The sequence below is a fragment of the Oryx dammah genome, unplaced genomic scaffold, assembly GCF_014754425.2.
Source record: "Oryx dammah isolate SB20612 unplaced genomic scaffold, SCBI_Odam_1.1 HiC_scaffold_2, whole genome shotgun sequence".
Taxonomy (NCBI): Eukaryota; Metazoa; Chordata; class Mammalia; order Artiodactyla; family Bovidae; genus Oryx; species Oryx dammah.
Genome location: NW_024070186.1, coordinates 196,230,444 through 196,242,731, shown reverse-complemented (window position 1 = coordinate 196,242,731; position 12,288 = coordinate 196,230,444). Strand labels below are relative to the sequence as shown.

The 12,288-nt window shown below is 62.5% G+C and overlaps 1 protein-coding gene across 1 annotated transcript in view; it reads left to right on the top strand.

The window, feature by feature from the left end:
• Positions 1 to 12,288, top strand: part of SDK1 (sidekick cell adhesion molecule 1) — a 734,089-nt gene that overhangs the window by 676,820 nt on the left and 44,981 nt on the right. Inside the window, exons 33-35 of the mRNA XM_040229997.1 lie at positions 3,871 to 4,006; positions 5,093 to 5,152; positions 7,043 to 7,144. Coding sequence (XP_040085931.1) covers positions 3,871 to 4,006; positions 5,093 to 5,152; positions 7,043 to 7,144 — 298 coding nt within the window. The remainder of the gene's footprint in view (positions 1 to 3,870; positions 4,007 to 5,092; positions 5,153 to 7,042; positions 7,145 to 12,288) is intronic.

Below are 12,288 nucleotides of genomic sequence, written 5' to 3'. Positions count from 1 at the left end.
AGCTCTCGGTCCTATTCCTGCCTGCTGGAGTGGGGGAGTCAAGGCCGGTGCACTCCAACCAGGTCATGGGCACTTTAACAAGGGCCCCTTTTCCAAAACTGAAAAAACACCCCAGGCCCCTGGTGACAGGCTCGTGGAATTTCCGATTTGCGGAAGGCAGGGTGAAGCACTTCAGACGCTTATGTCGCAGCTCAGGGCACCTCATCAACCTGCGGAGCCGGTCAGCGCTAGAGGCAGGGCTGGGGTGCAGGCAGGACCCTCTGCAGCAAGGAGCCCCGCTGACCTCCCGGGGGCCTCAGCCGGGCGCCTTCACTGCAGGGGGACTTGGGGGGGTGGGGCCCTCAGGACCCTCCCTCAGGGGTCACAGCTGTGGGCAGCCTGGGACCCAGAGGGTCTGAAGCCGTGCGACCACTTGGGAAGGGCGGTGGAGAGCGCGCCACCGAGCCTGGGCCTTTGCACAGCTTAGGTGTCGGGTGGGAAAACGCCTCTCCTTTTATTCTTACGCGTAGACTTTTCCAACTTCTCCGTCTGTTGTACCTTTTTAAGAAGGGGGTGAAATAAACTTTCTCTTACGTGCTGTGATAGTTGTGCTTGAAGGAAGCCTAGGAGTGAGGACGTAACTTGTCTCAGCTGTAGCCAGCAAGAAAACCAGGGCTAGGGTCGGAGGGGCAGACTGCGGGCTTCCGTCCTTAGAAGGAGATGGCGCCTGCGTGCGTTACACACACACAGACACACACACAATTTGCTTGTGGCACCAACTAGCAGTAAGCACTGCATGGAGTCTGCCTTTACCGCATGGAACCAACTTTTAAATAGCAGAGGGTCGTGCAAAACAAAAACCCTTGAAGCTTCTGAACCAGTCCTGTGAACTCAAAGGGGAGGGATCTAAAAACAAGTACATCAGAGGATCTGAAAGGCTGCCATCCTCAGCGCGGGGCAGCTCCAGGGCCGGGCCTGGACAGGAAGCATAGGGACCGCCCAGCCTGCCAGGGCGTGCCCCGCTCAGGGGTGTCCCTGAGTCTGCAGTGTGGAGGACAGAGGTTCTGTCCATCAAAATTGGTGGGAAAGAGAAGGGCAGAATAAACTAGGAACTGCAACAAGAAACAGAGCCTCTCTCCTGCCCTGCCCAGGCAGGCCCCCAGGGTTCACCCTGTTCTCACCTCCCTTCCTGAGAGCACACAGCTCCCCGAGTTCCCAGCGCTCTGGTCGGTTGAGGCCTCGTTTTGGGAACGGTTGGGGCAGAGGGCAGCAGGCTCGCTGCTGGAGGAAGCATCAGTGCCATGGTTCAGCCCGCGGCCCGGCCAGGCGGGCGGTGTGCCTCCGGGACCCTGCGTGCCCGGCCGGCCACCTGCCCCGCCTACCTGCCCCATCCAGGCGACGCGGGGGTCTGAGTGGGTCCACCTTCACTCTCAGATCGTTAGTTCTACAACCGTGAGGTGAGTTGAAAGTTGTCCCCACCTGTGGGCATCAGGAGAGCGGAGCGAGCACTGACACCCTGGAGGCATTGGGGTCCGGTCCCAGACCCGCACAGGAGAGAGAATCTGGCAGTGAGGCGACTCACACGACTGGTTTCTCAGGGTCTTGTGAAGGTGACGTTTAGCAGTCCAGTGCCGTCCGGGTGGGCCTGCTGGGCTCCTCTGGCCAGAGGGGTGCGCGTGGATCCTGAGCACGTGCGAGTCCACTCCGGTTTCCCAGGCTTGAGTGTCTATGTCTGATGGGAAGAATGACCAGCCACGGCGCTTTCGGTGCGGGGACGTGGTGGGGATGGGGGGTCGGAGGACTCAGGACGTGGCGGGAGAGCACGTCGGGGGCTGCGGCAGACCCGCCCTGCAAACCCCTGGGCTCTTGTGGTGAAAACGTGGTGATTCCAGCTCGTGGGAGGAAGCGCCCTTGCTGTGTGCGCTGCCCACTGGTGAGTGTGAGGGCACAGAGCTGTCCCCTCCCACAGGGGTCCCGAGTTTGGGACCGAGAGCAGCCAGAGGTCACGGAGAACAGACTTAGCTGAGCATCTGGGTCCCCACGGTGCTGCCTGGGTTCAGGGACTGAGAATTGAAGGGTGCGAGTTTGGACAGCAGAGCCCCTGGAACCGGCCGCCCTGCCCTCCCACAGTTCCGAAGGCCAGAGTCCAAGGTCAAGGTGGCGCCTGACTCTGCAGACGCAGGGAAGCCTGCTGCCCGCCTCTTCCCTGCCTCTGGCGGCTGCGGCAGGCCTTACCGCTCCTTGGCTTCTAGACGCTTCTCTCAGTCTCGACCTCTGCCTTTGCGTGACATTCTTTCTGTGTCCAAATGTCCTCATCTTATAAGAATCTTTGGGTCTTTTTCTGGTCTCAGCATCTGTTAAATAATTGCTGGATTCTATATTGCCTCTTAAAATGTGTTTTGTCTTTACGATCCATCATGCTGAACCTCTAGGTGCCCGTGTGAATCAATTATCATATTACCCGATGGTGTTCACAAGTCCCAAGTCTGCCAATTTGTTTGCAGGCAATCTTACTGTCCGCGCCCTTCAAGCTCGAAGGCCATCCTGTTGTCTTGGTGGCATTGAAAAGACCTGGAGAGGATTGGTCTTGGCATTTTGAGGGGTGGGGGAGAGTTAGTCCCAGGCTCATGTTTGTAGATCTCAGGACTGCACACAACCGAGTGTCCATGTGGGGTCAGTTTCTAGACGTGTGATGTTTCTAGACGTGTGATTGCTGCATTAAAGACTTGGGCAAGTAGAATGGAACTGCCCTCTGGGAAGCCCGCCATCGCCTTAGAGTGCTCCCTTCCACAGGTGCCCTCTTCCTAACTTGATTACGTCTGCAGAGACCCGAATCCGGGTGAAGTCATTTTGCAGGGACCAGCGGTTAGGACTCAGCATGTCTCCTGGGGGGGCACAGTTCAACCCACAGCAGGGGGGCTTTCTTACAGTAGCTGTGGCATCCACTCGGGCACCGGACGCTCTGGGTCCATCTGTCCAGCTGCAGTTTGGGAGGTTCGGTCCTGACCTGCTGAGGACCACAGAGCGGGGAGCAGAGCCCATAGCCGCCAGCACCGGGGTCAGTGCCGTGGCCTTATTTGGGTTCCACGTGGAGTGGGATGGCCTTCCTTCAACAGACAGACGTGTCACCCAGCTGGGGACGCCCTCCCCAGGCTCACTAATCAACAGAAACCAGCCAAAGTGGGAGAGGAAGTCAGGCCGGGCCCTCCCTGAGCAGCGGTGGTACCCAGAGGGAAGCGGTTGCCAGGTCCTAGGCTCACACACACAGGCTCAGACTCCCACACCGTCCGACCTTGTCTCTGAGCCACCCGTCAGCTGTCAGCCGCCTTCCGCTGGGTTCTTAGGAGTCAGACGAGGCCCTGCCCCACCATCGGCCGCTCTTACACCAGCTGAGGTGCAGTGGGTGGTGGGAGGGGTTGTTCCAGCCCTACGCCTGTCAGGCGGGGGGCCACCTGGCACGCAGAGGGGTCAGTGAGGGTCCCAGCGAGATGGCCACAAGCCCGGGTAGACGGGAGGGTCCGGGACTGAAGGGACGGGGTGGGGTCAGTGGTGGACGATGCAAGGCCAGGCCGCATCCACAGCCCCCTTTGGTTCTGGGTCTGCCAGGAATGGGCAGCTTCCCCTCCATCTGTGACCTGGGCCACAGTCTCCAGCCCCGGCCCTGGGGCTCAGGTGTCCGGGCTGGACAGGGAGACACGCCCGTGTCCATGCACACAGGACCAGGAGGCCTGGGTTCTGTCCCCGGACCCCATCATTCCTCATCAGTGGGATACCTGCCTGTCCTCTTGCCAACAACCAAGGCCCCTCCGGTTGTCTTGAACCAGTGACGCCCCACCTTTCCACGCAGCCGGCCAGCATGCAGCCAGGCCCCTGACCGTGCTGTCTTTGCAGCCCCCGAGGGACGAGAGCCTGAACGGCCTCCTGCAGGGCTACCGGATCTACTACCGCGAGCTGGAGTACGAGGCGGCCCCCGCCACCGAGTCCAAGACGCTCAAGACGCCCTCAGCTCTGCGGGCCGAGCTCACAGGTGAGCCCCCCGCTCTGCCGCGGCAGAGGTTCCCATAACCACCATGTCTGCCCACCCCAGGCCTGCTGGGAGCAGCCATGGGGGCCGGAGGGGGTGCAGCTCTGCCCCCTCCCCAGCACCCCGACGGTGTGCAACGTCCAGGGCACAGGGAGGGGACCCAGGAAGGCTGCCTGGAGGAGGAGCCATCTGAGGGGGCTGTCGGGGTAAAAGGATGTCACGGAGGACGTGAGGGGAAGAGGGTGACGCAGGGCCTGGCACAGCTTGGTTGGGGGGCAGGGGTCGCCAGCCAGGGTGGGGCTGAGCCTTGGGGGCCTGTGCGCCCTGGAGGAGGAGTAGCCAGGCCTCCGGGGACAGCGGCTCACCCCACACAGAGCAGGCCTGGGGGCTGGGGCCCGTGGATCCAGGCCCGGGAAGGCTGAGAGATGCCCCCCAGCACCATCAGAGAGGACACCTGGGCCCCTGGCACCCATGTGGTGGGTGCCAGGGTACCGGGTCCGGCTCTGCCTGGGCCTCTCTGTGTGGGTCACACACACTGTGCTTGGCCCCCGGCGCCGCTCTGAGGTCAGCAAGGGGCTGCGCCTCGGCCCCAACCCCACCGGGGGAGGACCTGGCTCTGCTGAGACCCCCACTCGCAGTGTCTCCTCAGGTGCCCCTTGCCAACACCCAGCTAGCCGTGACTGTCCCTCTGGGCTGAGTCACACAGACCCCGGAATAAGAGGGTACGGGGGTCTGTGCACCTGCTCACTGTTGACGGGTCATCCCCGCCGGCCTGGGGCGCTCAGCTGAGCACGTAACCGGACGCGGCTGCCCCGGGACCAGCCAGTCCTGTGGCCCCCAGTGCCGCTTTGCGCTATGCTCTGCCAGATGCCAATTCAACCCGTTTAATCAGAGGGGAGACCCCCACCCTTCGCGGGCCAGGGGCCTGGCTGGTTCAGGAGGCTCCGCGGGGGCCCCAGTGAGCAGACGGGCGAGTGGTGGCTGCTCGGGAGGCAGAGGAGCTTCCCGGCCAGGCCTCCCTCTGCGTCTGTGGCCCGTCCTGGCTCCGGCTGTCCCCGCGCTGACGGCCTGTCTGCTCGCCCCTCACAGCCCAGAGCAGCTTCAAGACGGTCAACAGCAGCTCCGCCAAGACGACCTACGAGTTAACACGTGAGTGATCCGCGCGCAGCTGGCGCAGCTGGGCAGTGCCCCTCAGCCTCTCGGCGGACCGAGTGAAGACCAGCTCGGATTCCCGGCTCTCATTCCTGGAGCCCCCCAATCCCGTCCCACTAAAATGCGTGATGGGCCAGAACCACCGAAAGGGAGTTTCTAGAAACACAGGCTGGGCAGGGGTTCCCAACAGCTGTTCTCAGAGTTTGGGACAGAAGGTCAGAGGGCAGCCCTCTTCTCTAACCCTGCCGGCTTAGCTGTGGGTTTACCATCTTCACCCCTGGTACGTGCACACACTGTCGTGCACCCGTCCCCACCGCCTGCCTCCAGAACCCTCTCACCTCCCACCTGAGACTCTGCCCCTTTAAGCACTGACGCCACCCCCCCACCGGGCTCCCACCCCCAACTTCCTGTCTCTGTGACCCCGACCCCTCCAGGGACCTCACAGCAGGGGAATCCCCAGCGGACCCCTCTGTGTCTGCTGGCTTCAGGCTAACGTCCTCCTCACTGCAGCGTCGGGGTCTCCCTCCTCTCGGGGCGCGGGGCAGCCACCACACGCACATGTCCAGCGCTTGTCCATCCAGCCTCTCCTTCTTATCAAATCGCCCCTTGGATTCCGGCTGGGATAGGTTTCAGTGACCGAGTGCAAGACTCAGGGGCTGAGCTGCAGTTCAGTCCAGCGCAGAGAGGTTGCTGGATCAGAAAGCAGGTAACAGGGGAGGAAGAGCTGGCCCTGCCAGGCCCTGCGGCTATCAGCACTCTGCCAGCTCATCCCCTGTCACGCCGGCCACCACCCGGGGCAGCCACCCAGCCTGGCAGCCGGAGCAGGGTTCATGGAGCCGTGCCCTCCCCCAGAAGCTCCACATCATCCATCATGGGCTGGCTCGCCTGTCCCCTCCCCGCCTCGCTGCCTCCTTGTCTGTCCAGCGAGTCCCTCCTGGGCTGGGCATATCCCAGAGGTGGCCTCTCCAAGGGGTCAGGTGAAGAGTCAAGTGCAGGCCGGCCCCAGTGAGGAGGGCTCCCTCCCCGGGTCTCCGGCCAGGCCTTTCAGTCTCGGGTTAGGAAGCATGGAAGGGGGCACCCTGGCCACACCCCGGCGTCCACTCTGGTGCGTCTCTGTGGATTCCTGGCAATCACACGAGGCCCCAAGTTGAGGCAAAGCCAGTCTGGTGGTTTCTCAGCAGCAGAGCTTGACCGTGGCGGGGGCAGGATCTTGACCGTTAAATGTATCTATGTTGGCAAACCAAGGCCTGTGAGGTCTGAATGGCCACGTCCTGGGAAGAAAAGGGCATGAGACGCCAAGTCCATCATGCAGGCCAGGCAGCCACACATGAGCTCTGCACTGCTTGACGTGGCGGAAACCACTGATTTTTTAAGCCAGAATTTTCTGGAAGGTTCTCCCAGTCGCATGACTGTCCAGAGGCCCCACGTATGTGTCTGACCACCTGAGTGCATGGTCCCTGCAAACCGTACCTCCCAGAGAGGGCCCCGCTCTGCAGAGGTCAGCGAATGCGACCCCCAGCCCCTCCCACCATCACGTCACAGAAGGGGTCAAGGATTGGCCCACGTGGTCAAGCGGTGCCAGGGTCTTGCTCTGTCCGCTCTTCCTCTCCAGGAAGGCAGGCCCAGGTCAGGCTCTGTGTCCTGGACTCACTCCCTCAGACGAGGAGCTTGTTGCCACCTGGCCCCGAATGCAGGACGGCCGTGACTGCCTCACCGGGGGCACGGGCGGGTAGGGGGCACTGCCGGACGGAGGGTGGCCAGCCCCTCACAGGCTTCTCTCTGCAAGAAAGGGCTCTGTCGTCCCCCCGGGGGGCACTGGTCACAGAGGGAGCTTTCTAAGAAAGGGCAGGGCTCCATCCTGCTGACCTTGTCCCCTCGCCCTTGCAGATCTGAAGAAATACCGGCGCTATGAAGTGGTCCTGACGGCCTACAACATCATTGGCGAGGGCCCGGCCAGCGCGCCCGTGGAGGTCTTCGTCGGCGAGGCCGGTGAGTCCCACCTGGAGCTCAGGGGCCAGCAGCGTCCCCCTAGTCGAAGGTCAGGTTATGGGGGTTCAGGAGGCTTCTGGTCATGCTGGGAAGAGTCCTCGGCCAAGGGCTGGGTGTCCTGGTGGCCCCGGGAGTGATCAAGTCTTGCTTTTGAGACACAGGGCTGTTCAAGGTCTGGAGGGGAGCCACGCTGTCTTCCCCTTGGGGGTCCAGGAGGGCGGGACCCTGGGTACGGAGAGGGGGACGCTTGTCACCCACCATCTCTGAGCGCTGGCCCCGGCCCCGAGTCAGCCTGACCGCCCATAACAGCCGCTCCCGCATCTCTGAAAGCCGCACAGATCCACAGTAGTCCCTGTTCCAGACACGCCCTGGCCCCTGGGCTTGTTTCAAGATCCGTCCCCTCTGTGGGGCTGACTCACGGGGAGACGTTGTATCCCACGCTGAGATCAGAGTGTTGCCTCCACCCCGCCCCCTGCTGCCCTGGAAGGAGAGAGTCACCCACCCGCAGAAATCCCCCCTGCCCATGGGCACGTGCGCACGCGTGCAGACACACACACACACACACACACTCACACTCACACTGCCCTACAGCCTGCCCTCTCCCCGCAGAAACCCCCCATGCCCGCGGGCACACACACACACACTGCCCCACGGCCTGCCTTCTCCCTGCAGAAACCCCACCCTGTCCCCAGGCGCATGCACACACACACACAAACACACACACTGCCCCACGGATGGCCGTCTCCTCTGATCTTGGCACATGGCCGAGGGTTCTGCTCGAATCTGCAGGTACAAAGTCAGGAGGGTGGATGGGGTTGGAATTCCCCTGGGGATGGGGACCCAGGCTTTCGGGGGACGCAGGCTGAATTCTCTGGGCCGGCCTCAGGACACGTCAGGCGACTGTGCAGTTTTGAGAGGTTATTGTCGGAAACAAGCCAGCTCTGAGAGTCTGGCTTAGCAGGGTTTTTCTGGAAGAATCACATGGTGTTTTCACGTAGACAAGGATAAACCAGGTGAGCCCACAGGAGACAGCGGGGGCCACCCCAGCCTGCATGGGAGTCTGTCGGTGGAAGGGGTGGAGGTCACTGGGGGGCCGGGCACTCCAGGAGGGCCTGGGCCTGGCCACAGAAGAGCCCACGCAGGCGGGGCGGACGCAGCACACGCCGTCCGCGAGAGCAGGGCTCTGGAGCCTGGCGGGGCGTCATGTGGGCAGCCGTGCCAGCCATGCTGCTGGGCTCAGGGTGCGCACAGCCAGCTGGCCAGGACCCGCGGAGCTGACCCGTCCGCCCGTCAGCCTGCAGCCCAGCAAGAGGACCAGCGGCGGGGCCCAGGTCCCGCGGACGGGGCCTGCATCCCAGGACCTGTGCAGGCGTGTGGCGAACAGGGCTGGAACCCAGGCGGGGGACCCGGGAGATCCGGGGCCGTAGCAGCCAGCCGGACGGCCGTGGACGTCTGCCTGCCTCCAGGCTCGCGTCCTGGGTCTATGGTTGTTTGTTGATCATTTTATGGTGGTGTACGGTTGACATGACACGCGCCGTCCTGGCAAGCGTCCAGCCCAGGGTCAGGGAGGCTGTTCACCTCCCCCGGCCCCGGCTTCTCCCCAGACAGACGCCCCTCAGCCGTGGGCAGGCCCCCTCCTCCAGCCGCCATCAGCCCTGACTTGCTTCCCATCCGTGGGCTCGCTGCGCCGGGTGCTCCTCGGACGCGGGCCGGAGCTGCGTTTGTCCACTTTACCAGGCTTCCGTCTCCCGGCATGTTTCCCGGGCTCACCCGAGCTGCAGCAGGCGTCAGACCTGGCTCCCTCTCGCGGGGGAGGACTCTCCGTGTTCGCTGTCGGTCCCTCGGTGGACGCCTGGGCTGTCTCCCCGTCTTGGGTGCTACAGTGCAGCTGCTGTGGCCCTGGGCGGGCCATGTGTTTCTCCCAAGTGCCAGGAGGGTGTCCGTCAGCTGCTTCTGTAGGTGGGCGGCCTCCAATGGCCTCCAGTTGGGGACGCAGAGGCAGAGCCCAGAAAGAGACCAGGCTCCCCGCTCAGGCTGCGCCCCCAGGTCGGGCCGATGTTCGGCCCCGGAGCGTTGCTCGGCCGCCCGTGTTTACGCCACAGAGAAAGTTCTGGAAGGAGGACACCATGCTTCCAGCACTGCTGCCACACACCCTTGGTCATCCAGTCGCTGCCTCTCGCAGCCCAGGGGCCCTTGTAATGCGTTCCTCCTGACTTTGAGCTGCTCTCAGGCCTGCAGGAAATAAAGCTAAACGGGGGCAGTTTCCATTCACTCGGCTGCCTGCTTCATCATTCGGCAGGAAACGCTCAGACTTGTGTGGAAACTGCCTGAAAACAGCATGTTTCCCGAGTCAGACCTGCAGGTCTGAGGGTCACCTCTGCTAGTCCCCAGCTCTATGATGCTAGGCCCATCACTCCACCTCTCTGAGCTCTGGCCCTGAGGACCACGGTGCAGAGGGAAAAGCTGCAGGCTGGGAGTGAGGCGACAGGGGTCCTCACCCCAACCCTGCCCCCAGCTCGCCCGCCCTGCCTGCAGGATAAATGTCCAGGACACGCTGGGCCAGGGCCGGCCAGTAAGTGGTGAGCGACTGAGGCCCCGTGGCAGGCTTTTGATTGGTCTCATCCTACAGAACAGGGAGAGGCTGAGAGGTGATGAGCTTTGGGTCCCCTCTAGCCTGAATATGTAGTTTTTAAATCCTTCTAACCTCAGAGAGAAAGGGTAACCTTTAGGAGATATCTCATTGAGATGGATTTCTGAGTCCGGGCATTACAAATTGGTAAAAATAGTACACTAGTAAGGAATACAGCTTGCAAGAGATAGAAACCCAAAGAGGCTTGAGCTGAAAGGACCTGCCATTAACTCACGTAACAGAGAAGTCGAAGAGCCTGGGCGCAGCTTCAGGCATGGCGGATCCAGCAGGCTGACAGGTGTCCCTATCCCCTCTCTTGGTTCCTCCTCCTCTCAGCTCACTCCTGACTCAGGCAGGCTCTTCATCAAGGTAGCCCAGTGGCTCTAGGCAGCAGAAAGAGCGCTTTCTCCCAACAGGGAGGAAACACCTCTCCCCAGGAGCCCCCCGAGGGGCACAGACCCCAGAGGGAGAAGCACCCCCAGGACCTGCTTGTCAGAAGGATGGCATGAAGGTGTGAGCGCCAGGAGCAGGTCCCTGAAGGGCATTGCGGGTCCGTGATGACACCTCTGGGCAGCTCTCGGCTCACACAGACACCCCCAGGGGAGACGGACACCGAAAGGCGTCGGCGCAGGGTGGCCCAGCAGCCCTCCGTCTCCATGGGGACAGAGTCCACACAGGAGCAACGCCCCACCCGCCTGCAGGCAAGGTCACTCGGGGACCCACCTGGGGACGCCACCCTCACTCCTGGCCAGCTGTGCTCTGCTCTCACACCGCCCGTTTCGTTTCAGCTGCAAGACCCTTCACGTCCCACATTTTCTCCAATTTTACAAACAGTGAAGCTGCGCTCGGGGATTGGACAGACTCCCCACATCCCGCCGTCCGAGCCCAGGGCTTAAACTTGCCGTGCAGAGCTTTCCCCGCAGCCTCCAGACCCCGTTCCTGCAGCCTGGAAAGCACAGCATCGGTTTTTTGGAAAATGGTTTTTGTGACCAGTTTCCTGCTTCTTCCCACTAAGCCTCCTTGGAGTTGTGTTTGGTTCTGGCTCAGCAGTGAGGTGAACAGGAGTGGGAGGTGATAGAGGAGACGGTGGACAGGCAGGGCCCGGGGCCCCGAGGAGTGAGACGTGCTGGGCCGGCGAGGGGTGGGGGGCTGAATTCCCCACCCGCCTGCCCCACTCCCCGTCCCCAGGCCCCCGGAGCCTCACCCCGAGGCAGAAGAGGAGAGAGGCTCAGAGCCAGGCTGCCTGGGTTTACTCGAAGCAGAGTCCACATGCCTGCTGAGTGCGTGACCTCTGGTGGGTCGCTGGGTCCCTCTGGGCCTTAGTTTTCCCGTCTCTGTAGCCTGTGTGCTGAGTCACTCAGTCATGTCCGACTCTGGGCAACCCTATGGACTGTAGCCCATGGAACGCACTGGACGTTCCTGCTGGGAAATGCCCCACGGGTCACTGGCCAGACTGGTGTCCAGAGGGAGACGTGCAGCTCCCTCCGGGGGACTGTCCATAGGATGGACGCCACCCCATGGTGGGGCAGGGTGAGGGACGAGGGGCTGGATGGTGAGCAGTCCTGCCCGAGCGGTGGGCAGCCCCCATGCCCCCAGCCCTGGCCGTTTGCCAGACGCCTTGGCAGATGCTGCTTCCTGTCCTTTCTATGCTGCGAGCACAGGGGGGCCTCCCAGCTGCTGCCCTGCAGCAGAGGTCCTGAAAGGCTCTGGTGCGGGGCCCCAGTGAGCCTGGGGCTGCCCAGGGTCTGCAGGACCTGCAGTCAGGAGTCCGAGAGTCGGGGCCCGGGAGCCAGCACCCCCTTCACCAGCACGTCCACGCAAAGCCAGGGGCAGCCTCTGTCTTCCCTTGACGCCACATGGTCACTGGAGGCCGGCAAGCCCGTCCAGGGGCCACTGGAGCTGGACAAAGTGCCAGTCTCACTGCTTCTTGGGACCCACCCACCCAGTCCAGCCTGCACCTCCCAGCTTTGCAGGGCTTCCTGAGCACTTAGCCAAGATTCCAGAAATCTCTGGTGTTCCATCACCACTGTTGGGTACAAGGAGTCTGCCAAAGTCCAGAAGCATTTCTATTGCCGCCGTGGCCGGCCCTCCCTGTAGGCCAGTGGGTGATGGCCATGGGGCAGCATCGTCTGCCCCGCCGAGGTGCCCAGGGGAACCTCTGCTCCACGCCCCAGCCTGGCCCCTGCCTCCAGCACCATCCGCAGCGTCCGCGTATCGGCTAACACCAGACTGCCGGGCCAGTGGGCTTTTGAAAACTGATTTCATGCGCTTTAACACGGCATTCTGAGCCGATGCTCACAGGCACCGTCCTCCACAGATAGTAAAGTGGGGGAACAAAGAGGTCACGGCCTGTCAGATGTCCCGCCAGCTTCCAAGCCGAACCCTTCACGACAGACAAGGATCCCTTGTGGGGTGTAAATGGGGTGTCTTCCTGCAAGTCAGGGGGGAGGCCTAGAGGCTCTTAGGGGCCAAAAACGTAAGTCTAGAAGCCAGCGCCCCTTGCTCTGTGTTTATG